The sequence below is a fragment of the Ranitomeya variabilis genome, chromosome 2 (genome assembly GCF_051348905.1).
Source record: "Ranitomeya variabilis isolate aRanVar5 chromosome 2, aRanVar5.hap1, whole genome shotgun sequence".
Lineage (NCBI taxonomy): Eukaryota > Metazoa > Chordata > Amphibia > Anura > Dendrobatidae > Ranitomeya > Ranitomeya variabilis.
The window spans coordinates 145,871,347-145,895,680 of record NC_135233.1 but is presented as its reverse complement, the minus strand read 5'-3'; the positions used below and the strand labels follow the sequence as shown (position 1 = coordinate 145,895,680).

Here is a 24,334-nt window from a genome sequence, read left to right as displayed (position 1 = left end):
GATACATGCGTAGGTAGGTGGAGGTCACTCGCCACTGCGGGGTACCAGGCTCTGGGTAAACACAACAAAGTTCCTTTTTTCCATAATCCTTGCTGATCTTCTGCCCCTTTTTTCTGCCACTGCCCTCGTTCTTCGTCGTCTACCTGTTTCTGGGCTTCCTTCAATCTCTCCTCATCATCTTCAGAGCTATCTAGTGTGTGGGCATGATGTAAGGGTTTACGTGCTGCCTGTTTTGCTTCTTTGTCGGCTTTATCGTTACCCCTGGCTTCCTCGGTGTCGAGTCTCACATGTGCAGCTACCTTTATCACCGCTATTTCTTTAGTTTCTTGTGCTGCCTCCAGAATCTGTCTAATGAGGGAGGCATGTTTAACAGGTTGGCCTGAAGCAGTCATATAACCTCTGGCTCTCCATATTACGCCAAAATCGAAAATAATGTCATGTGCATATCTAGAATCAGTGTATATGTTTGCTGTCTGATCTTTGGCTATTTTTAGAGCTTCAACTAATGCCGTAAGTTCTGCTTCTTGTGCAGACTGATTAGCAGGGAGAGGTTCTGCTTTCAGCACTTCATGCTGATTTACTACCGCATAACCTGTATGAAATTGTCCATTCATATCTGCATATCTACTGCCATCTATGAAAAGTTCAAATGTAGCATTACAGAGTGGCTTGTCACGTACATTACGTAAGCCCTGAGTCTCTTGTTCCATTAATTGTACACAATCATGCATTGACTCTGATGGGTCAAAGGAGTCGGAGAGTGCAGTTTCCTCAGGTATGGTACCCCCCTCAGACTCTAAAGGGAGCAAAGACGCGAGATTAAGAGTCTGAATCCTGGCAAAGGAAATGTTGGGCGGCAGTAGTAGGGAACATTGGAGACGGAGGTGTCTGGCCATTGAAATATGTTTAGGTTGGACCTGGTTAAGAATGCCATGTACATCATGAGTGGTCTGAACTAGAAGTGGGTGATCAAGAACAATCTCAGAAGCTTTATCTAATAACAGTGAAATTGCGGCTACTACTCTTACACAAGAAGGTGCGGCTCTAGCTACAGGGTCCAGATGAGCTGATATGTATGCCACAGGTCTCTGTTTGTTTCCATGTTTTTGTGTGAGCACCCCTGTAGCATGTGAGGATATCTCAGCTGCCATCAATTGAAAAGGTTTAGTGTAGTCTGGGAGTCCCAAAGCCGGAGCTGATACCAGTGCTGTTTTCAAAGAGGAAAATGACTGTTTAGCCTCTTCACTGAGTGAATATGGCGTGTTGGCTATACAGTCATATAAAGACTGCATGAGTTGACTTGCATGTATGATCCACTGTCTACAGTGTGAAACAATACCCAGGAAAGCATGCAGCTGTTTGTGATTCCTGGGTTCAAGCATGTTACGTATGGCTTCCGTACGTTGAGGTGTGAGGTGTCTGATGCCCTGTGATATGCAGTGACCTAAGAACACGACTGTTTGTTGACAAGCCTGGAGTTTCTGTCTATTTACTTTACAGCCTTCTTGCGCTAGGAAAATTAAGAAATTAACAGTTGAGGTAACTGCCGTCTGCTCATCAGGGCAACAAATAAGTAAGTCATCTACATACTGTAGAATGACTACTCCTGGTTCTGGGGTGAAATTTTTCAGCACGGTCTGCATTGCTTCAGAGTACAAAGTTGGTGAGTGTACCATACCTTGTGGCAATCTTGTCCATGCTAATTGTTTACCCTTCAATGTAAAGGCAAACAAATGCCAACAGTTCTTATGTAGTGGCACAGAAAAAAATGCGTTTGATAAGTCAATTACCGTAAAATATGCAGCAGTGCTGGGAATTTGAGACAGTAAGGTATGAGGATTCGGTACCACAGGGGTGACCGGTGCCAAAACCTTATTGATTTCCCGTAGGTCGTGCACCATGCGATATTTCACCATAGTTTCTTTGGAGGAAATTTTCTTTTTAACAGGATATAAGGGTGTATTGGCGGGTGACCTGATTTCTACCAAAACACCTTGTAACACATAATCCTGAATTTGTTGAGAAATCGCCAGTTCTTGCTGGGCGCTGATGGGGTATTGCCTAAGCTGAGGTAAAATGGTTCCCGGGGCAGTTTCTAACAGTATAGGAGCTACTGATAAGAATCCTACATCAGTGTCTCCTTTTGCCCATAGGCTGTCAGGAACCCGAGACAAGTCAATTTTTGCTTGTTGAGTGTAAATTTCGGGAAAATCCTCCATTGCCTGTATTCTAACATATTGTTCCAGAGTTTCTGCATCTTCAGGGATGGTCAGCATAACTGTGCCATTTTCTCTAAAATGGATGTTTGCGTGCATTTTACTTAAGACATCAGTACCCAGCAAGCAGGTAGGTGCACCTTTAGCAAATAAAAATTTGGATACAAAGGTTTTAGGGCCAAAGCTCACATTTAAAGGCTTTGTAAAGGGCAACGCCTGAATTTTACCATCATACCCTTCTGCATATGTTACCATTGAGGATATATTGTCAGGATATGGTAAAAAGTCTTGATTTAAAATGGAGGATGTTGCTCCCGTATCTATCAGAAAAGGTACATTTTTACCCTCAACCTCAACTTGTATTATTGGTCTTCTAGAAGGAAGAGAGACCTGCATAACCTTCAGTCATTCTGAGCTGTCTGTTTGATCAGGCGCTGGGTTATTTATCCTATTTTTGGGTACAAAGGTTCCTGAATCTATATCTGCTTTTCTCTTCCTACATTCCCTTTGGAAATGTCCTGGCTTCTTACAGTAATGACAAGTAAACTTTTGATTAGCAGAGCCAGTATTAGCCTGTGCAATTCTTACTGGCTTAGAATTTTCTCTTAAGTCCATTTCTATCCCTACAGCTTTCTGTCTAGCCAGGTGTGGGTCTTCCAAGGTTCTCCAATCAGGGGTTGCGGCCTTAAGCTTTTCCTTCACTTTTGGAGACAATCCATCTATAAAGGTTTTTGTAACTAACCTCATCATTCCTGAAGCGGTTAGATCCATGCCTTCATCTCTGAAATTATTTTCTACACTTAGATAATATTCGTCTACTGATTGTCCAGATTTCTGAGCCACCACTCCCGTTGTTCCTCTCTGCCTCTGTTTTTCCCTCATGAAAACCATTAAGTGATCTACAAATTGCGTACCTGATTCTATCGTTTGTAAGGCACCATCTCCTGCCTGGGGCCTATGTACCTGTAGATTTGCTAATAGCTCCTGGAAGAGTCCAGGAGTCATTTTCATTCTACATAATTCTTCTCCATCTGCCCAAACTCCAGCGTGAGTCTGCATAATTTGCTGTATATATTGTGCAAATCTAACTGGACACTGGGTGGGATCTGGTGCGTTATGCAAGAGAGACATGCCTTCAGCGGGGGACCAAGGGAAATATTGTCAAGTTTGGTGATATCTAGTTCCCATTACTCCGTCATCACCAGGTTCCCTAAAGGGTCTTGGTACTACCCTAACAGGGGCAAGTAATTACAGCGCCATGTCTAGGTGTACCACAGGCTAGGCAATCATTTCTCCAGTCTGGATTTTGTTGTCCACAGTGCGGACATACCCATCCTCCTGGTCCGGCTAAACTTTGAGGTGGTGTTTGGAGAAAAGATGGGGCATGTGGGTTAAGGTATGGGGGTGGGGTGTTCTTATATTCCACATTTTGTTTTTCTCCATAGCCTGCGGGTCTAATACACCACTTTTTATTCTGTTGATTATATGTCCATCCCTCTTTTTCTGCTACCCTAGAGACCTCAATCAACGCTTGGATCTGATCTATCCATTTCTTGTCTCTGATTATGCCTTTTTTTTTTTTCCTGAATTCCTTCCAATTTTTTTCTACTAAAGGCTTCTGCCTTAGTAACTCCAAACTTACTAAAAATCTTTCTCAGCCCCTTAGTGGCATCTTCACCACTTCTCTCCTTTATGATAGTATAGATATCTAATTCTTCTGGTTCCGACTTTGTTTGCTTATTCCCCATTTTCTTATCCTGAGCTTTTTTCTTTTCTTGCCCTAGGTGGCGTTTGGGTATGAGAATACCTCGTTACCTTCTTCCTAAGGAGCTAGGATGTTTAACGGCTTCTGCGTACCGTGTTGATGTAAGAAAATCCTGATTCCTACACCTATAGCAAACAACACAAATGCAACCAGACAGAGGATCAAAATACAACGTATCTTGTCCCAGGCTAATTTATCTGTCCTGGGCTCATACTATCATACACTTATCCGTCACCAGGTTTTCGTCAAAGACAGGATCAGAGATTGAACATAGGCGCGGAGGTCTCCCCGAAAGGACGCAACCACGTTGCCCAGTGGGACAGTCACTTCTTCTGTTTCAACACCCTGGGCGGCTTATAGGGCTATTTCCAACTTCCACACACCTTCTATTCACATTCACTCTCATTCAATGCCGTACTCCGTGAGGTGGTCAATTCCTAAGTAGTTCAAGAACCCGAGCTATAGGTATCCTCCTCTACTAGAACTACCCGCTAAAGGACACGACACAGAAAATCTTACGGACAGTGCAGGGCAGATATAAAAGATCTAACAGTGTCTCTTACCTGGCCAGGTTTTTATTCATCTGCCGTCCATTATCCCAGATTCTCTTTTCGTTCGTATTCTGCCGGTGTTCTTGAAGGAGTACACAGACCTCGGGTCCCTGTTCAGGCGCCAGGAAATGTCGGGACCACACTCAGTCGGAGCAGCCTTTGGAAGTGGGGAATCACCAGAAATAATACACAAGACACGTCTCGTATAGTATATCACTGGGAAGCCTCTGTAAGCACGCCTGCCTTCAAGGTGCTATCCCCTCTTTATATAGTTGTACAGGTAGTTTCATTGGTTATACAAGTTTTGCTTGTTTAAACAAAGAGAGAGAAAAGAGAAGACAAAAAAACAGTTTCGGCTATGTGATAGTTTCACAACAAACAAAGCAGTACAGTTTCGCCTAAGTGGCAGTTTCACAAACAAAAAATAGGATTTCACACTATAGCTAAAATGTCCTTGAATGGACAGGTCAATATTGATCACAAATTCTTTTTGGTTCATTGAGAGAACCATTTTTGTTCCGCTCTTCACAACCACATATGGAGCCCAACGACTTGTCCTGAGATCACCTAGTTTTACACCAAAGTACGCATGATATGCTTATTTTCTAATGAAGTCCATGTTCCTCCTCACTACAAAACTGCAAATGTAGCAAACGTTATCAGGTGAATTGACTAACCCCCCCCCCCCCAACGTAGCCATTTCGATCATTGTTTGAAACTAAAGCATGAAAGGATTTGTGGTAAGCCCACCACCACCACACTCTTATGAACTCTGTCTAAAAGGTAATCTGCCTTTGCTCCCTATAGCAACCAATTAGTGCAGCTTCCAGTTCTTATACCGCTGAAGAAAATGAAAGCTGTGCTCTGGTTGTTATGAACGATGCGTAGGATTTATACATGCCTGTGGGAGTGGCCTCGCTCCATACACGTGTATTGAGCCGAGGCCACAGCTCGTCTAGTGATGCAGCCAGCTAGAAGGCATATACTTCCTCCGAACAAGTGTAATGGAGAGCAAGGCCATGCCCACTGGCATGTATAACTCAAATACCCTCTGGTCCCTGGTCTGAAACTGGTGACTCCCTGAAGCGCACAATGCGTGCGCTAGGGGGATTCATAAGTCTACAGTCACACAGTGACCACAGACTTATCGGTTTTGACCGGACAACCCCTTTTAACAAATTCATTGGTGTGGACTCGTTTTTGAAACTTAACTTTGCTGCCAAAACATTCATTAGAGGCTAACATTTAGCTATGTAATTCTAATTTACAAGAATGCTATCACAGGTAAATCTAATTATTCATTAAACCAGTGTCTAGTAGACTGTAAAAGGGTGTTACTTAAAGGGACTCTTTCAGCATGGCTTGATGCATCACAACATAGGCCAAACATTAAGTGCACCTTCCCACCCCCTCTTCTTGTTTGACAGCTTTAGCTTCACAGAGCCAGAGAAGGGCAGAGATGGTTTGAAACCAAGCAGGTGGGACCACCACTTAGGCTACTTTCACACTAGCGTCGTACTCGGCCCGTCACAGTGCGTCGGGCCGACGTACCGACTCTAGCAGTGAATGCGCCGCACAACGGGGGCAGCGGATGCATTTTTCCAGCGCATCCGCCGCCCCATTGTGAGTTGCGGGGAGGTGGGGGCGGAGTTCCGGCCGCGCATGCGCGGTTGGAAATGGCGGTCCGTCGGCAGCAAAAAACGTTACATGTTTTTTGCAGCCGACGGTCCGCCGTAACACGGCGCAACCGTCGCACGACTGTTGCGACGTGTGGCAAAGCGTCGCAATGCGACGCTAATGCAAATCAATGGTGAAAAAACGCATCCTGCAAGCACTTTTGCAGGATGCGTTTTTTCAACCAAACGACGCATAGCGACGTGCAGTGCACGACGCTAGTGTGAAAGAGGCCTTAAATGTTTGGCCATGCCATCATGCACGGAGTTCCTGTACTTGGTTAGAACATTCCTTCTATGCTGACCTAGTCCTTTTACGAAAGAAAATTCCTTCCCATTCCATTCTCAGGGATGGCACCACATGGAAGAGTAATGCGAAGACCAAAAAGAGTAATTTACATGAGAAACTTAAAGGCTACAAGAAGATCAGTAAAGCTTTACTTGAGTCATAATACTACAGCAAATGTGATTTAGAAAGCTGGAACTGCAACAATCTCACTGACTTTCGACTGACCACAAAAGTGAACACCTAAACAGGCTCGTCTTTTGATGAGAAGGTTGACAAACATTGTTAGCTAAAAAAAGAGAAAGCCAAACTAGAGTGTTTCCTGTGACACAATATTGTGTACACTGCAGTTCTGGTATTAAACTGTGTCCATCCATAAAGGAAGCTTCTTCTAAAGCCTGTTTACAATTTGCCAGGGCCCATGCTCGAAAAAATATGAAGACTACTGTGACTCTATATTCTGGGAGTGATGAAACCAAGATAAATGTTTTTGGAACTGATTTCAAAACTGTATGGCATTGCAAAGATGAAGAGCACAAAGACAAATGCATGGTAGGATATGGCAGTGTCCTTTTGTGGGGCTGCATGCATGATGATGGTGCAACATTTCATGAAAGGTATTGTACGTCCAGATGTATTGCTCTATATTCAAAGAGATGCTACCTTCTCTCCGTGCCCTTTGTTGGGCATGCAGTTCTCCAACATGGTAATGATTCAAAACATGCCTCTAAAGCCACTGTTGCATTTCTGAACAACCAGGTGAAAGTGATTCCGTGACCTAGTGTCCCCTGATCTGAACTCCTAAGAGCTCTTTCACACGTCCTGATATTTCCAGTACTGGGAAAACCAGTACAGGAGCTATCCGTGCCCGTTTGCTGCATGTGGCATCCGTGTACCGCATGGGTGAGATCTGTACCTGTGCCTGAGAAAAGCGGTACAGTTGATGCTGTACCCAGGTGCTGAAGGCATCTCAGATCGTAGTCACCTGGTCCCCCTGAAATCTGTGCAACCAGGCAACAATGATGGGAGTTGTATTCAGCATCTGCGGTGTACCTTGTGTGTAAAATAATTAAAAATGGCATGGGCTCCCGTGTAATAAGTCCTTTAATTGAAGGGCACACTCCTATTTGAAATAAGCACCCCCCCCCCCCTTTATTACTGTAAAAATTTAAAATAACAAAACTCCATTGTCCTCACCAGTCCGACAGTCCATTTGACCCATGAAGAACTCCAGCTCTGCTATATCTGGATTACATGGCTGAGCAGTAGCATAATGCGACCGCTCATCCATGAATCCAGGACATAAAGAGCTGAGCTTAGGATGCAGCTTGAGTGACTAGCGGTAACGTCATGGGCTACTTTCACACCTCCGTCGGTACGGGGCCGTCGGCCCGACGTACCGATGGATGTTGTGCTAAATTTAGCACAACGTGGGCAGCAGATGCAGTTTTACAATGCATCCGCTGCCCATTGTGATGAGCGGGGAGGAGGGGGCGGAGTTCCGGACGCACATGCGCAGTCGGAAATGGCGGAGCCGACGGACAAAAAAACATTACATTGAACTTTTTTTTTTGTCACGGCGGACCGCTCAAACACGACGCATCAGTCACACGAGGATGTGACGTGTGGCCATCCGTCGCAACCCGTTGTCCATTAAAGTGTATGGCAAAAAAACGGATCCTGCGGGAACATTTGCAGGATCCGTTTTTTGGCCATCACGACGGATTGCGACGGTGGCAAAATGACGGAAGTGTGAAAGTAGCCTTAGAGGACACTGCCAGCTGTTCCGACTCTCAGTTCATTGTGAGCCAGCTGATGACCTGGGGTAGCCTTCATGACGTCCCCGCTGTGTCCTGAATTCTTGAGTGTTTGCATCATCCCACTGCTCAGCCATGGAATCCAGATGTAGTAGACCAGGAGCCCTTCATGGCACAAATGGATTGTCGTTGGACAGGTAAGGCATATGGGCTTAATTTTTACAGTAATGGGGAGAGGGGGGGAGTGTGTATTTGAAATAAAGGAGCCCGTGTCCTTCAATTATAAAGGACTTTATTCTTGAGTATTAGACTGCTCTCCATTAATAACCCCTGGTCTATGATGTCAATGTCAGCAGCCATAAAACAGATCAACTCCAACCCTATTACCCCACTTGCTGCCATGCAAGGGAGAAGGGAGAGCGAGGCTAAGTGCCAAATTATTGAAAACCTTATGGATGCGCCATTTCGGCGGATGGCTGATATTCTTGGCCTGGGAAGGGGCCTATATCCCTGGCCCCTTTCCAGTCTATTAATCAGTCCACAGCTGTTTGTTTAGCCTATGCTGGTTAAAATCAATGGGGGGGAGGGGATCCTACATGTTTTTTTTGTTTGTTTGTTTTTTTCCTTCCCTCACTCCCCCGGGTTCCCACATAAACTAACCAGTAAGGGGAAAGCGAACAGCTGTGAGCTGTTAATAGCCTGGGAACCTTTTGTAATATTGTCCCCCTGCCCCAGATTATCACACCCCTTCTGTGGGCTTTCCCTCTGCTGGTTATGAAAATTACGCAGGAGCACACGCAAATATACATATTTTTTGTCTTTTTAATTTTTTACACATGATGTAAACAGCAGATTCTGATTACAACTCTCATCATTGTCGCAGGGTCATGCTGTTCTCGGGGAGACCAGGTGACAATGATCCAAGCTGTCTTCAGCCCCTGGGAATAGTGTGAACTGTACCACTTTTTTTTCACAGGCGCCGATACGTGTCACACTAATAATCAGTGTGCACGTGTGCGAAAGCTTTTGAGGCCTGTTCTGCTGATTTTAAAAATCAAACAGACAAAAAAAAGTCAGCGTGTCTTGTCCACGGAAAACTGTTTGAAAACGCACTGACATGTGTGCAGACCTATTAATTTGAATGGGTCTACGTGTGAAAACTGACCACACGTAACGCAGACACTGACTTATGAAGTAGCTGAATTCTGAAGAGACAAATTGAGCATCACTCTCCATCCAGCATCCATGCTCTAAAAGAGGTTGTTTTTGCAGAATGGAAAGTTTACTTTTACAACTCTCCATCTTGTCAATTTGGTACAGTCCCTTTAAAGGGAACCGGTCACCAGGTTGGGCCAATATGAGTTACAGCCAACACCTTTCAGGGCTGATGTACAGTTGTGGCCAAAAGTATTGACACCCCTGCAATTCTGTCAGATAATACTCAGTTTCTTCCTGAAAATGATTGCAAACACAAATTCTTTGGTATTATTATCTTCATTTAATTTGTCTTAAATGAAAAAACACAAAAGAGCATGAAGCAAAAAGCAAATGATCATTTCACACACAACTCCAAAAATGGGCCAGACAAAAGTATTGGCACCCTCAGCCTAATACTTGGTTGCACAACCTTTAGCCAAAATAACTGCGACCAACCGCTTCCGGTAACCATCAATGAGTTTCTTACAATGCTCTGCTGGAATTTTAGACCATTCTTCTTTGGCAAACTGCTCCAGGTCCCTGATGTTTGAAGGGTGCCTTCTCCAAACTGCCATTTTTAGATCTCTCCACAGGTGTTCTATAGGATTCAGGTCTGGACTCATTTCTGGCCACCTTAGAAGTCTCCAGTGCTTTCCCTCAAACCATTTTCTAGTGCTTTTTGAAGTGTGTTTTGGGTCATTGTCCTGCTGGAAGACTCATGACCTCTGAGGGTGACCCAGCTTTCTCACACTGGGCCCCCTACATTATGCTGCAAAATTTGTTGGTAGTCTTCAGACTTCATAATGCCATGCACACGGTCAAGCAGTCCAGTGCCAGAGGCAGCAAAGCAACCCCAAAACATCAGGGAACCTCCGCCATGTTTGACTGTAGGGACCGTGTTCTTTTCTATGAATGCCTCTTCTTTTTTTTTTTTTTCTCCTGTAAACTCTATGTTGATGCCTTTGCCCAAAAAGCTCTACTTTTGTCTCATCTGACCAGAGAACATTCTTGCAAAAACGTTTTAGGCTTTTTCAGGTAAGTTTTGGCAAACTCCAGCCTGGCTTTTTTATGTCTCGTAGTAAGTGGTGGGGTCTTCCTGGGTCTCCTACCATACAGTCCTTTTCATTCAGACGCCGACAGATAGTACGGGTTGACACTGTTGTACCCTCGGACAGCAGGGTAGCTTGAACTTGTTTGGATGTTAGTCGAGGTTCTTTATCCAACATCCGCACAATCTTGCGTTGAAATCTCTTGTCAATTATTCTTTTCCGTCCACATCTCGGGAGGTTAGCCACAGTGCCATGGGCTTTAAACTTCTTGATGACACAGGAACATTCAGGTCTTTGGAGATGGACTTGTAGCCTTGAGACTGCTCATGCTTCCTCACAATTTGGTTTCTCAAGTCCTCAGACAGTTCTTTGGTCTTCTTTCTTTTCTCCATGCTCAATGTGGTACACACAAGGACACAGGACAGAGGTTGAGTCAACTTTAATCCATGTCATCTGGCTGCAAGTGTGATTTAGTTATTGCCAACACCTGTTAGGTGCCACAGGTAAGTTACAGGTGCTGTTAATTACACAAATTAGAGAAGCATCAAATGATTTTTCGAACAGTGCCAATACTTTTGTCCACCCCCTTTTTTTATGTTTGGTGTGGAATTATATCCAATTTGGCTTTAGGACAATTCTTTTTGTGTTTTTTCATTTAAGACAAATTAAATGAAGATAATACCAAAGAATTTGTGTTTACAATGATTTTCAGGAAGAAACTGAGTATTATCTGACAGAATTGCAGGGGTGTCAATACTTTTGGCCACAACTGTACAGCATTCTTTAATGTCCGGTCCAAGGGGTGTTGCTGCTCTTTGTCTGGCGCCTCCGTTCTTCTTGTGATGCCATCATCGCACATCTGTGCCTGCGTACTTCTCTGCCCTGTTGATGTCAGAGCAAAGTACTGCAGTTCGCAAGCAACGGGGCTCTGACCCTTACCGACACCTGCATGATGCCGAGGACACTGTGGATGACTCAGGGATGCATCATCCACACAAACCAAGGAGGATGGCATCGCAAGAAGATGGGAGGCACTGGACTTAGAAAAGCGACACCCCTCGGACTGACTGCCCAGTTGGCGAGTATAATAAAAATTATTTTTCCTTGTTTTACAAGTCAGGTTGAGGGCTTATGTACAGCATTATAGAATTCTGTATCAGTCCTGAAAGGTGGTGGCTGTAATTCATATCTGCCAAACCTGATGACTGGTTTGCTTTAATCATGGAGGTCAAACATAATCCTACATGTAGTAGTTTTTTTGTGTGTGTGTGGTTTGTATTCATTTTTGCATCAACTTATTTGAGAATAACTGAAGGTTATATTAACCTTACTTTCATGTTATGGGGTAAATAATGTTCTGTGAAACTCAGTGTTGGAAATTATTCAAAATCTAACTGAATGCAAGAACAGTCTGACTTTTCATAGGCAATGTACTCAATTAAGTTGAGCACTTTGTAAATATGGAAAGGTGTGTGTTTTTATACAATGCACATAAATTGTAGATTTCATTTTGCCTTTTAAAACGGTTGTCCCAGACTTTAAATTAACCAATTATTAAAATTATCATATTGGAAGGGGTCTAAAACCCAGCACGCCCACCAGCCAGCTGTTTGCATCTCTCTCAGAAGTTGGAGGTAAACAGTGTCCAGATTGGAGCGCCACAGCTCCATATGGGCACACCTCAATAGGAGCAAAGCTGCAGTGTAGAACAGCCACAACACAATGTGCCGCACTGTAGTTTCCCAGCTTTGTACACAATTTGCTTCCAGTTGCCAGACATCCTCTTCCAGATGTATGTCCTGGACATCCCCTTTTAAATTTTTGGACCTTGCAAAAAAACCTCCATTTTGCTCTTTTATGAAGCAGAACTAAAAATTGGTCAACGCCAAGCACAATACAGGCAGATTAATGCTACTAAAAACAACTGTAGAGCTCCAGCCCCTGGTTTATTGAGGGATATCGGACAAGACAGCCTCCTGCTTTTTTTTCTGCCTACACAAAAGAATGCTGGAGTGTCTTGTGGTCTTCTAGTTTTTTATATATATATTTTTTCCCTTACACCCACCTGACAGCTATTTTGGTCTATAGAACATTGTCTTAGCTGTTTTGTCGGTCTGTGTGACATTTGCTTAGTTGTTTGTGCGTGTAGCTCGTCTGCACTGATTGCATTCCATTTGGTGCTATTTTTACCTTGTGATATTTAATTGGCATGACCTCATCGTATGTCTTTTCAGGTTTTTGTATTGTCCTCTCCGTAAAGATGAAAACATATATGTATTGCTACATTATGGATGTGAGAATTTTCGATTTTGGCTGTTTGCAAACTATAAGCCTTGCTTCAAATACAGACATTTACCGTATATTGTCAGTCATACGATCTTCAGTTTTATTGCAACTATTCTCCATTTTCTAGATAAAGCTGCTTTTGAGATATTTTGAGAAATACTTGCTTTAAACCAGAACTATATTTCTATATTTTAAATTTATTTTTTTCTTACGAGCACCAGCTGATGGCAAACTTTAGTGTGTTTAGCCTTTACTTTCACCTGGGCAAATAGTTTGGTTTCCTTTTATTTCTATATAAACACACATTAAGGCCGGCGTCACACTGGCGAGTTTTACGGACGTAAGAGCGCAGAAACTACGTCCGTAAAACTCGCATTACATACGGCACAATTATTCTCAATGGGGCTGCTCCTATTAGCCGTATATTACGGTTCAGTATTATACGGCTTTCTACGGCCGTACAAAATCGCAGCATGCTGCGTTTGTCAGCGTATTGCGCAAAAAAATCGCTAATGAAAGTCTATGGGGGCGAGAAAAATACGGATTCCACACGGACCTGCAGTGTGACTTGCGAGAAATACGCAGCGCTGTTAGTGAAAAGTCGGTAATTCAATTGCCGGCTTTTCATTTCTCCTGCACAAACCCGACAGGATATGAGACATGGTTTACATACAGTAAACCATCTCATATCCCCCTTTTTTTTGCATATTCCACACTACTAATGTTAGTAGTGTGTATGTGCAAAATTTCAGCGCTGTAGCTGCTGAAATAAAGGGTTAAATGGCGGAAAAAATTGGCGTGGGCTCCCGCGCAATTTTCTCCGCCAGAATGGTAAAGCCAGTGACTGAGGGCAGATATTAATAGCCAGGAGAGGGTCCATGGTTATTGGCCCCCCCGTGGCTAAAAACATCTGCCCCCAGCCACCCCAGAAAAGGCACATCTGGAAGATGCGCATATTCTGGCACTTGGCCACTCTCTTCCCACTCCCTGTAGCGGTGGGCTATGGGGTAATGAAGGGTTAATGCCACCTTGCTATTGGAAGGTGACATTAAGCCAGATTAATAATGGAGAGGCGTCAATTATGTCACCTATCCATTATTAATCCAATTGTTGGAAAGGGTTAAAAAACACACACACACATGATTTAAAAGTATTTTAATGAAATAAACACAGCGGTTGTTGTAATAATTTATTGCTCTCTCATTCCATTTTCAGACCCTCGCTTGGCAAAACAATAAACACACAAGATACATACCCTCTCTGATGAACTGTCACGTCCCACGAAGTAATCCATCTGAAGGGGTTAACTAATATTACAGGCAGAGCTGCGATAAACCACTCGCTCGTGCCTGTAATCCCCCGGGTGCTGAAAGGAAAGCAGTGATCTATACTTACATTCAGTCGCGGTGATGCGCCCCTGCTGGATGTTCTCATGAACTGCAGCCTGGGAACTTTTTCCCACGCTCCAGGTCATATGAGGACATCCACCAGGGGGCGCATCACCGCGACTGAAGGAAATGTAGGTCAATGACCTATAGTTACCTTCAGTCGCGGTGATGCGCCCCCTGGTGGATGTCCTCATATGACCTGGAGCGTGGGAAAAAGTTCCCAGGCTGCAGTTCATGAGAACATCCAGCAGGGGCGCATCACCGCGACTGAATGTAAGTATAGATCACTGCTTTCCTTTCAGCACCCGGGGGATTACAGGCACGAGCGAGTGGTTTATCGCAGCTCTGCCTGTAATATTAGTTAACCCCTTCAGATGGATTACTTCGTGGGACGTGACAGTTCATCAGAGAGGGTATGTATCTTGTGTGTTTATTGTTTTGCCAAGCGAGGGTCTGAAAATGGAATGAGAGAGCAATAAATTATTACAACAACCGCTGTGTTTATTTCATTAAAATACTTTTAAATCATGTGTGTGTGTGTTTTTTAACCCTTTCCAACAATTGGATTAATAATGGATAGGTGTCATAATTGACGCCTCTCCATTATTAATCTGGCTTAATGTCACCTTCCAATAGCAAGGTGGCATTAACCCTTCATTACCCCATAGCCCACCGCTACAGGGAGTGGGAAGAGAGTGGCCAGGTGCCAGAATAGGCGCATCTTCCAGATGTGCCTTTTCTGGGGTGGCTGGGGGCAGATGTTTTTAGCCACGGGGGGGCCAATAACCATGGACTCTCTCCTGGCTATTAATATCTGCCCTCAGTCACTGGCTTTACCATTCTGGCGGAGAAAATTGCGCGGGAGCCCACGCCAATTTTTTCCGCCATTTAACCCTTTATTTCAGCAGCTACAGCGCTGAAATTTTGCACATACACACTACTAACATTAGTAGTGTGGAATATGCAAAAAAAAGGGGGATATGAGATGGTTTACTGTATGTAAACCATGTCTCATATCCTGTCGGGTTTGTGCAGGAGAAATGAAAAGCCGGCAATTGAATTACCGGCTGTTCACAGATATCGCGCTGAATGAAATCTAAATACAGAATATATATATATGTGTCTCAATGACATATATATATATATATATATATATATATATACTGTATATATGTTTTCCCTAACATTTGAGCACATAAATCCATTAGATGTCGGTTTTGCAAGCCTGCGCGAAAATCTCGCAGTACGGATGGCGTACGGATTACATACGGAGGATGCCATGCGCAAAATACGCTGACACACCCTGACTACGGATCACTATTTTGGGAACATTTCTCCGTATTACGGCCGTAGTACGGACGTATAATACGTGGCGTATTGTCTTACGCCGAGTGTGACGCCGGCCTAAAAGTGAGTGAAAGTCCTGTTGCACCTCTCTGGAGGGTTTGACTTCAGTTGACTTTCTATATAAAACAACCTGTTCTCCAAGAAACAAAGCTCTCCTGACACTTCACATCTGACCTCGTTCTGATGTAGCGGAAACTTATTGGTCTCCTTTCACTCTGTAAATGATCTGTAATCTCGCATAGAAGGCAAAATCTGAGAAGATGTTCAAAACTAATAAAATGTAAAATCAGGAATATTCATTTTAACAAATCGGATTTGTCCTTTTTTTCCTTTTGGCTTAAAAAAAAATAAATAAATACCGCAGTCCTGTTAAGTTTGAGCCTCTGTTTTATGTACCATATATCTTCTCCACATGTATACCTCTGATGGCAACGCATCTAAAGTAGAGGAATGTAGCAGGAATACTTTACCCATATACATTGGCAGTTAAAACCGTTCACGCTGTGGCCATTTTATCATGTGACGTATTGGAAAGCTGGCAAAAAAAATTCCAAATGCGTTGAAATTGTAAACAAGCGCAATATTTTTTTTTTTTAGGGGCTTATTTAGGATGTTCACTATGCACTAAAAGTGACCTGGCAATATAATTCACCAGATAGGAATTAGTAGGCAGTTATCAAACATGTATAGTGGGGTTTCATAAAAAAGCCTCTAAATGAACTAGTCACCAGCCAGTATCTATATGTACAGATTCAGTAGTGCTATTGAGTGTGGACGATGTGTTGGCAGATACTACAAGGGACCAGATTTGGAAGGGCAAAATTGGAATTGGTGTAATTCTTTAGACTGGCCTATCGCCTCACTTATGTGTTTTTTTTGGGCATACTTATAACTGGGAATTATTTTTTGTCCTGGGTACTACATTCCAGAGAATTGGCCCTCGCCCCAGAAGTTTGAGACTAAAATGGAAGGTTCGGATTATTGTTGATATTGGCATTTAGTTACTAGGGATCGAGTAAGGTGATGGCCACAGGTAAGGTGATGGTCACAGATGCAGGGTGGTACTAAACCATGTAGCTCTTGGTGGGTGTGAGTGATATTGAACCCTGTAGCAGATGGGCAACCAGTGCAATGACTGGCACAGGATAGAGGCACTGGTGTAGCGGTTGGCAAGGAGTATAACCCTGGCTGTCACATTCAGGTTGGATTGGATAGGGGAGAGTTTAATAAGGTGGAGAGTGTTGGAATAGTCCAGACGAGAATGAAAGCAACAGTATTTGCAAAGTCAAGTGTTCAAAAGCCTCTCAAAAAAAAAAAAAATTTTAATGTGTAGGTGACATGAGCAAGTGATCGAATGTAGGGAGTGAAGGAAAGATCTGTTTAACCCCTTAAAGGGAACCTGTCACCCCCCCCCCCCCCCGGTTGTTTCAAACTAAAAGAGCCACCTTGTGCAGCAGTAATGCTGCATTCTGACAAGGTGGCTCTTTTAGTTCTGGGTGCTGTAACTAGAGAAATAATCAGTTTTTTTAATTTGTCAGAAATACCTTGTCTTTAGTCAGGGAGGCCGGCGGTTCCCCCCTGCTTTAGATGCCACACAGCCGTCACTCACATCTTCTTGGCACCGGGCGCCGCCTCCTCCTCACTGCTGTTTTGAAAATAGCCGGCGCCTGCGCTCTTTTCCCCTGCCTGGTGCAGGCGCAGTGAGCGCTGCCCGTCTTTCCTCATATGCAGCCCAGCTGACTGCGCCTGCGCGGCCGCCCTGCCTGTGAATCCCAGCCCCGCAGTGACTTATGATTTATTCACATTCAGGGTGGCCGCGCAGGCGCAGTCAGCTGGGCTGCATATGAGGAAAGACCGGCAGCGCTCACTGCGCCTGCACCAGGCAGGGGAAAAGAGCGCAGGCGCCGGCTATTTTGAAAACCGCGGTAAGGAGGAGGTGGCGCCAAGAAGATGTGAGTGACAGCTGTGTGGCGTCTAAAGCAGGGAGGAAACGCCGGCCTCCTTGACTGAGGAGCAGGTATTTCTGACAAATTACAAAACTGATTACCGGTATTTCTCTAGTTACAGCACCCAGAACTAACAGAGCCACCTTGTCAGAATGCAGCATTACTGCTGCACAAGGTGGTTCTTTTAGTTAACGACTGGGGGGGGGGGTGACAGGTTCCCCTTAACACCGTGTTTTTTGTTTTTTTTTGTTGCGTTTGTTTTTCCCTCCCCTTTTTCCCAGAGCCATTTTTTTTTTTTTTTTCTTTCTGTCAGTGTGGCCATGTGAGGGATTATTTTTTGCAGGATGAATTGTACTTTTGAACTACATCATTTGTTTTACCATGTGTAATAGAAAACGGGGAAAACAATACCAAGTGTGGTGAAATTGCAAAAAAAGTGCAAACCCACACTGGTTTTTGTTTGGCTTTTTTGCTAGGTTCAGTAAATGCTAAAACTGACCTGCCATTATAATTCTCCAGGTCATTACGAGTTCAAAGTTGTTGTTTTTTTTTTTTTTTTTTTAATCTGTCATTAAAAAAAAATTCCAAACTTTACTAAACAAAAAAAACAACAAAAAACTGCACAATTTTCCGTGACCGGTAGCGTCTCCATTTTTCGTGATCTCTGGTTGGGTGAGGGCTTATTTTTTGTGTGCACCAAGCTGACATTTTTATTGATACCATTTCGGTGCAGATACGTTCTTTTGATCGCCCGTTATTGCATTTTAATGCAGTGTTGCTGTCACTAAAAAAACGTAATTCTGGCGTTGTTAAATTTTTTTTCTCACTATGCCGATTAGCGATCAGGTTAATATTAATAATTTTTTTTTTTTTTTGATTGGGCGATTCTGAACGCGATGATGCCAAATGTGTAGGTTTGATTTTTTTTTTTATTTTATCTATTTTTTTTAATTGGGCGAAAGGGGGTGATTTGAACTTTAATTTTTTTTTCTTCATATTTTTAAAAACATTATATATATATATATATATATATATATATATATATATATATATATATATATATATACACACACACACACACACACACACACACACACACACACACACACACACACACACACACACACACACACACACACACACACACACACACACACACACACACACACACACACACATATATATATATATATATATATATATATATATATATATAAATTTTTTTTTTTTTACTTTTGCCATGCTTCAATAGCCTCCATGGGAGGCTAGAAGCTGGCATAGCCTGATCAGCTCTGATACATAGAAGCGATCTATACATCGATCCTATGTAGCTGAATTACTGCATTGCTATGAGCGCTGACCACAGGGTGGTGCTTACAGCAATCTGGCATCAACAACCATAGAGGTCTGCAGGAGACCTCTGGTTGTAATGCCAACACACCGATGACCCCCGATCATGTGATGGGGGTCACCGATGCACGTATTTCTGTCCGGATGGCAGGAAGAGCTTAAGTGCTGCTGTCAGTCTGATAGGTGCAGGCGGATCGCGATTCCAACCGTGCCTATTGCGCACACATGCCAGCTGTTCAAAACAGCTGACATGTCCCGGCTTTGATGCAGGCTCACCGCCGGAGCCCACATCAAAGCGGGGGTACTGCCACCGGACGTACTATTCTGTCCGATGGCAGAAAGAGGTTAAATATACTGTAACCTCTGGACAGCTGGCGTGCTGCTGGGTGGGGAGTAATGGCAGTATTGGGTTTGGGAAGGCTGGTTTAGGAAGGAAACAGGAGGAGTTCTGTTTTGGACAGGTTCAATTTTGGATAGAGGGAGGACATGTTAGATGGCTGAAAGACAATCGCTGGTATCTTGTAATAATACAGGGGAGCGGTCAGGAGACTGTGTATAATTTGGAATCTAATGGTTTGTTCATTAGGGGCAGTATATAGGTAGAGTAGGGAACTAAGCCCTGAAGAACCCGACAATAAATGGCAATAAATGGAAGAGGAGATTAATGGGGTTGTCCAAGAAAAAGAAGGCATCACTCACCGTTCCTTATCCAATACTTTTATTCACAGCAGTTTAAAACATAACGGCGGGGACTACAACAGTTTTGCACTACTGTCGCTTCTACTGTTCCAAGGTTTTCATCTCTTTCCATTGACTGTCAAATTAAACCGGTTGTCCAGTCTAATATGAAAAGTCTACAGTCACTGAGACTGAGTTTGGAATGTTGGTGATATATGCTTCATGCAGAACCTGTCTAGTAGGCATACTCCCGGCTAGTGGGCATGGCCATGTTCCACACATTACACATGCCCATCGCATGTTACCAGCTCAGAAACTGGTGAATCCTCACAGCACACAGTGTGTGGGCTGGGGGAATTCGTAAGTCTGCAGTCACACTCAGTGACTGCAGACTTTAGACCGGACAACCCCTTCCCTTTCAGAAGAACCAGCAAAAGATGCAATGAAGGAGCAGTCAGGTAGGAGGAGAACCAAAAGAGCAGTTTCCTTTAGGCTGATGGAGCAGCACATGGTGAGGAGGTGCTGGTGAACCACCGTGTTGAATGCTGCGTAGAGATCCAGGGGAATCTGCAGGGAGTAGCGATCATTAGATTTAGATGTTAGATTGTGGTGTGTAAAAAATTTTTTTTTAATTTTCTTATGGATTTCTTGGTAACTTGTGAGGTGTCAGGAGTTTTCTATACTGTACGTGGAACCAGTTCAGCAAAGGAATGTTGCCATACAGTTTCTCTTGTTTCTTGCTGTATTAGTCTTCCTTCCCATATGTTCTAGACCAGGTACATTCTGCTTATGACTATCCATTTCCAGAATTGACAATGAAGTGTCCCTACAACGTATCCTTGATGGCCCAGTGAGGAGCCGAAGCAAACCAGAGGCCACTTGGCCTGACATTGGCTGTGCACACACTGGTGCTGTGCTGATGGGAAGCTCACAACAGTTTGTCGTGAATTTTCCCTCTGCATTCTGCTATTTATAATCTTCTCTCGGGGAACTAAATGCTTCTACTTGCACATGCTGCGTGCAGTCTGCTCGCTTGTAATGTTCAGCACAATACAGAGCTATGTGAAACAGTGTTTTCTGCTATGGCGTCAGATGGTGCCTATTATTATCCTACATGTTCAGCATTTGGATTGTCTCCACCTTAGGTCGCATCTCGTTTCTAGCAATGATGGCACCTACATATTGCATTGCTTACAAAGTGTCTGTTTTTATTCTTTTATTTTTATTTTTTTTGCTGCGAAAAGCATTTTAATGAAATCTTGATTTTAATAAATAACAGCACCTACTCATATTTAGTGAATGCTTTTCTTTGTGCATGTTTCCGGCTTCACTTTTGCCCATTGGATTTGGAATAACAGATTTGCCCTGCAGTTCTTGTATATCTGATCTATTTTGACGTAGGCATGCTTGAGAATTTTCTTCTCTTCAGCCTCCTCAACCACACTGGTTCTTGTGTATTTCAGAGAATGAATCTGTTGTGCTTAGACATGCGATTGTTCTTAAGTGCTCTGCTAGTCACATTACTGTACAGCACCAAAGAAAAACTGAGAGATCCTGGCTTATTTTAAAGTATGCCGAACCATAAATGTGATGGGGGGGGGGGGGGGGAAACTCTCTTAAAGGGAACCGGTCACATTATTTTGACTGACTCCAGCCCTGTAGTGGGCTATTTTCCAGTATCCCGTGTGTGTGTGTGTGTGTGTGTGTGATTAGAGTTGAGCGAATTTTTCAAAATTCGGTTCTGATTTTGATCAGCGAATATTGCAAAAAAGAATATTATTCGACGAACGTCATTGGAGTCAATGGGGAGTAGAAATGAACGAATATGTTCAGAAACGATCATCAAACAAAAATTCGACATGAATAGGGTACCAATATGGCAAATTCAGATTCCAAACATATTTGCTTAACTGTTTAATGCCAAACCAATCCCGCTGCTTGGAATGTATTTTAATGTACGGTAATCGCTCAGGCAGTGTAACAGTCCTTTTTCTAGTCCTGTGGGGCAGCACTTTATTGCAGAACTGTTAATAAAAGTTGTTGTTTTGCCAAACTACAAGTTGACGTTAGTGTTTGAGATACTGGGAAGCAACCTAATACAGGGGTAATTCAGGGTCTAAAAATGACTTGGTTTCCTTTTTGAATAAGTTAATTAATATAATACTGACTTTTCTTGGTATCCTAGAGTGATTACAATTTTAATCATTAAAGTGTATAAATTATTGCAAAAATGCTTGTGAGAAGTCAATTTTGCAATTTGCCTCCTAAAATTGTCTACTCTGAAGAACTGAGAACATTTTAATTAGCTAATTTCCTGCTTGTTGCTGGTTTCCTATGTGCTATACAGCATACAAGCACTGCTGATACTGGCTGGATTTCTGCACGCTGCTGCAACAGTTCAATTGTTGGCTTCACAGAAGGCTCCCCCTATTGAATAATTATAATAAATTGTAAATTATACACAACTGCTGGCTCTTCTATCGTACGATTAGCATATTGTGCACATTTGTTATTCCAAATCATTGTATCGTTGTTTCCTTTTAGGAAGAAGAAATGCCAGAAGTAGAAATAGATATAGACGATCTTCTAGACGCAGCTAGTGAAGAAGAACGGGTTGTCAAATTACAGGTACTACCATACTTTTTACACTATATAGAGTATGTAGAAATCGACCCCCAAGTACCGTATATGGGAATAGTGTCATTAACTAAATAAATAATATACAGAAGCATCCTACAAAAGTGTCACCTAATGGGAGCATTCTAGTTAGTGTATGCTTACACCGCTGGAAACCATGGCGTACCACATCCTGTAATGAAACCCCTTTACTGGCTTGATATGTCAGACACTACTAATATTTTTCTCTTCTCGTTTCATTCATTGTTGTTGGCCATGATAAATCATGTAGCACAACATTGAAAAAGGGAAATGCTGTTTAGGGGCCAACACCGTTTTATCAATGGTTCTAATACCTCGTTCTTGGTAAACTATATAGACTGGTAATACCAAAAGCCCTGGCTTAATTTGTTGCCCTTTTTTTTTTATAGCACTTGTTCATACATCTGTTTTTCCTTGTCCTTTTTAAAGGGGGTATCCAGGACTTTTATAGAAAAACAAAAAATGTGCCTAAGCATTAACAGGCAGGTAATTGCAGCTTACCTGTGTGTTGTGCACGGTGCTGTTCTTCCCCAGCACAGAGCAGTCTCCTGCCGAAGATTCCGAAATCTCTGCTGACTTCACGTCTACAAAGCGGAGAAGTCTTTTTTTCTTCTCCGCTCTGTCAATGGGGGCGGGACTTCCAATGTCATTCTGGTAGCTGGATCCCCGCTGCCTAACTAGGGGAGCTGGCTGTCAATTAGAAGTCCCGCCCCATCACGTCAGGGGCAGCTGAATTCCCGGCAGGAGCATGTAAGCGCTCTGTGCCAGGGAATAACGGCGCCAGCACAACCAGCAGGTAAGCTACAATTACCTGCCTGTTAGTGCTTGGGTACATTTTTTTTTTTCTCCATATAGTTCAAGATATGCCCTTTTAAGCCCCAGTGTATCCATCCAGTTTAATCCGCTTTCATGAAGTTTGTTTGGTAATAATAATCTTTATTTTTATATAGCGCTAACATATATTCCGCAGCGCTTTACAGTTTGCACACATGGTCATCACTGTCCCTGATGGGGCTCACAATCTAAATTCCCTATCAGTATGTCTCTGGAATGCGGGAGGAAACCGCAGAACCCAGAGGAAACCCACGCAAACACGGCGAGAACATACAAACTCCTTGCAGATGTTGTCCTTGGTGGGATTTAAACCCAGGACTCCAACGCTGCAAGGCTGCAGTGTTCTCCATGGTTATCCAATTTGTAGGAAAGGTATCGTCAGAAAATGACCTATTCATTAAATTGGGGTGGGTTTTTTTTTTTTTTTTTTCAAATTATGTTAGTTCTTTTAATTTTTTAATAAAAAAAAAACAAACTTGCATTGACTACTACTAAGGCTTTTCAAGACTCCTATTTTTTTATTTTCAGGAAACCCGTATACATGGTCACAACTGTCAATTTCCATATCTTTTATATTGATGAATCTAATGAGTGCGTTTGAGACTTTGCTCACAGTAACGTATAAAATGACCGAGTACTTTGCTGTATTTTATCACATAGCACTCGGCACAATGTTATACTATGGGGCAGCTCAGATCTGTGATTATTTTTGCATGCCTATTCAGCTTCAGAAAACAGTTGCAGCATGCCGTGAATGCATCCCATGATTGGACCACACGCACCCATACAAGTTTTTGGGTGCATGAGAAACATCAGACTACATTTGGATGTCATCTGAGTGCAGTCCAATTACCGTGGATGGTGGCAATGGAGGGGATGGAGAAATTACTTTCTCCGACTCCTCCGTACCTGTACTGCGATTTGCTCATGTGAGAGAATTAAAAGCACAGTGCACCGACACGACTCAGTTTGACAAAGTTTGAGCTGAGTGTAATTTGCATAATCGGCCCTAGTCCCTTGCACAAGGAAAGTGTGAGACTCTGGCCTAAGGCCATGTGCACACGTTCAGTGTTTATCGCGTTTTTTTCGCTATAAAAACGCGAAAAAAACGCTTACATATGCCTCCCATTATTTTAAGTGTATTCCGCATTTCTTGTGCAAATGTTGCATTTTTTTCCGCGAAAAAATCGCATCGCAGGGGAAAAAAAAGCAACATGTTCATTAAATTTGCGGAATTGCGGGGATTCCGCACACCTAGGAATGCATTGATCTGCTTACTTCCCGCACGGGGCTGTGCACACCATGCGGGAAGTAAGCGGATCATGTGCGGCTGGTACCCAGGGTGGAGGAGAG

The 24,334-nt window shown here is 43.2% G+C and overlaps 1 protein-coding gene across 1 annotated transcript in view; it reads left to right on the top strand.

The window, feature by feature from the left end:
* The window catches only part of PPP1R14C (protein phosphatase 1 regulatory inhibitor subunit 14C), a 121,734-nt gene that overhangs the window by 86,039 nt on the left and 11,361 nt on the right, over positions 1-24,334 (top strand). Inside the window, exon 2 of the mRNA XM_077283057.1 lies at positions 22,034-22,117. Coding sequence (XP_077139172.1) covers positions 22,034-22,117 — 84 coding nt within the window. The remainder of the gene's footprint in view (positions 1-22,033; positions 22,118-24,334) is intronic.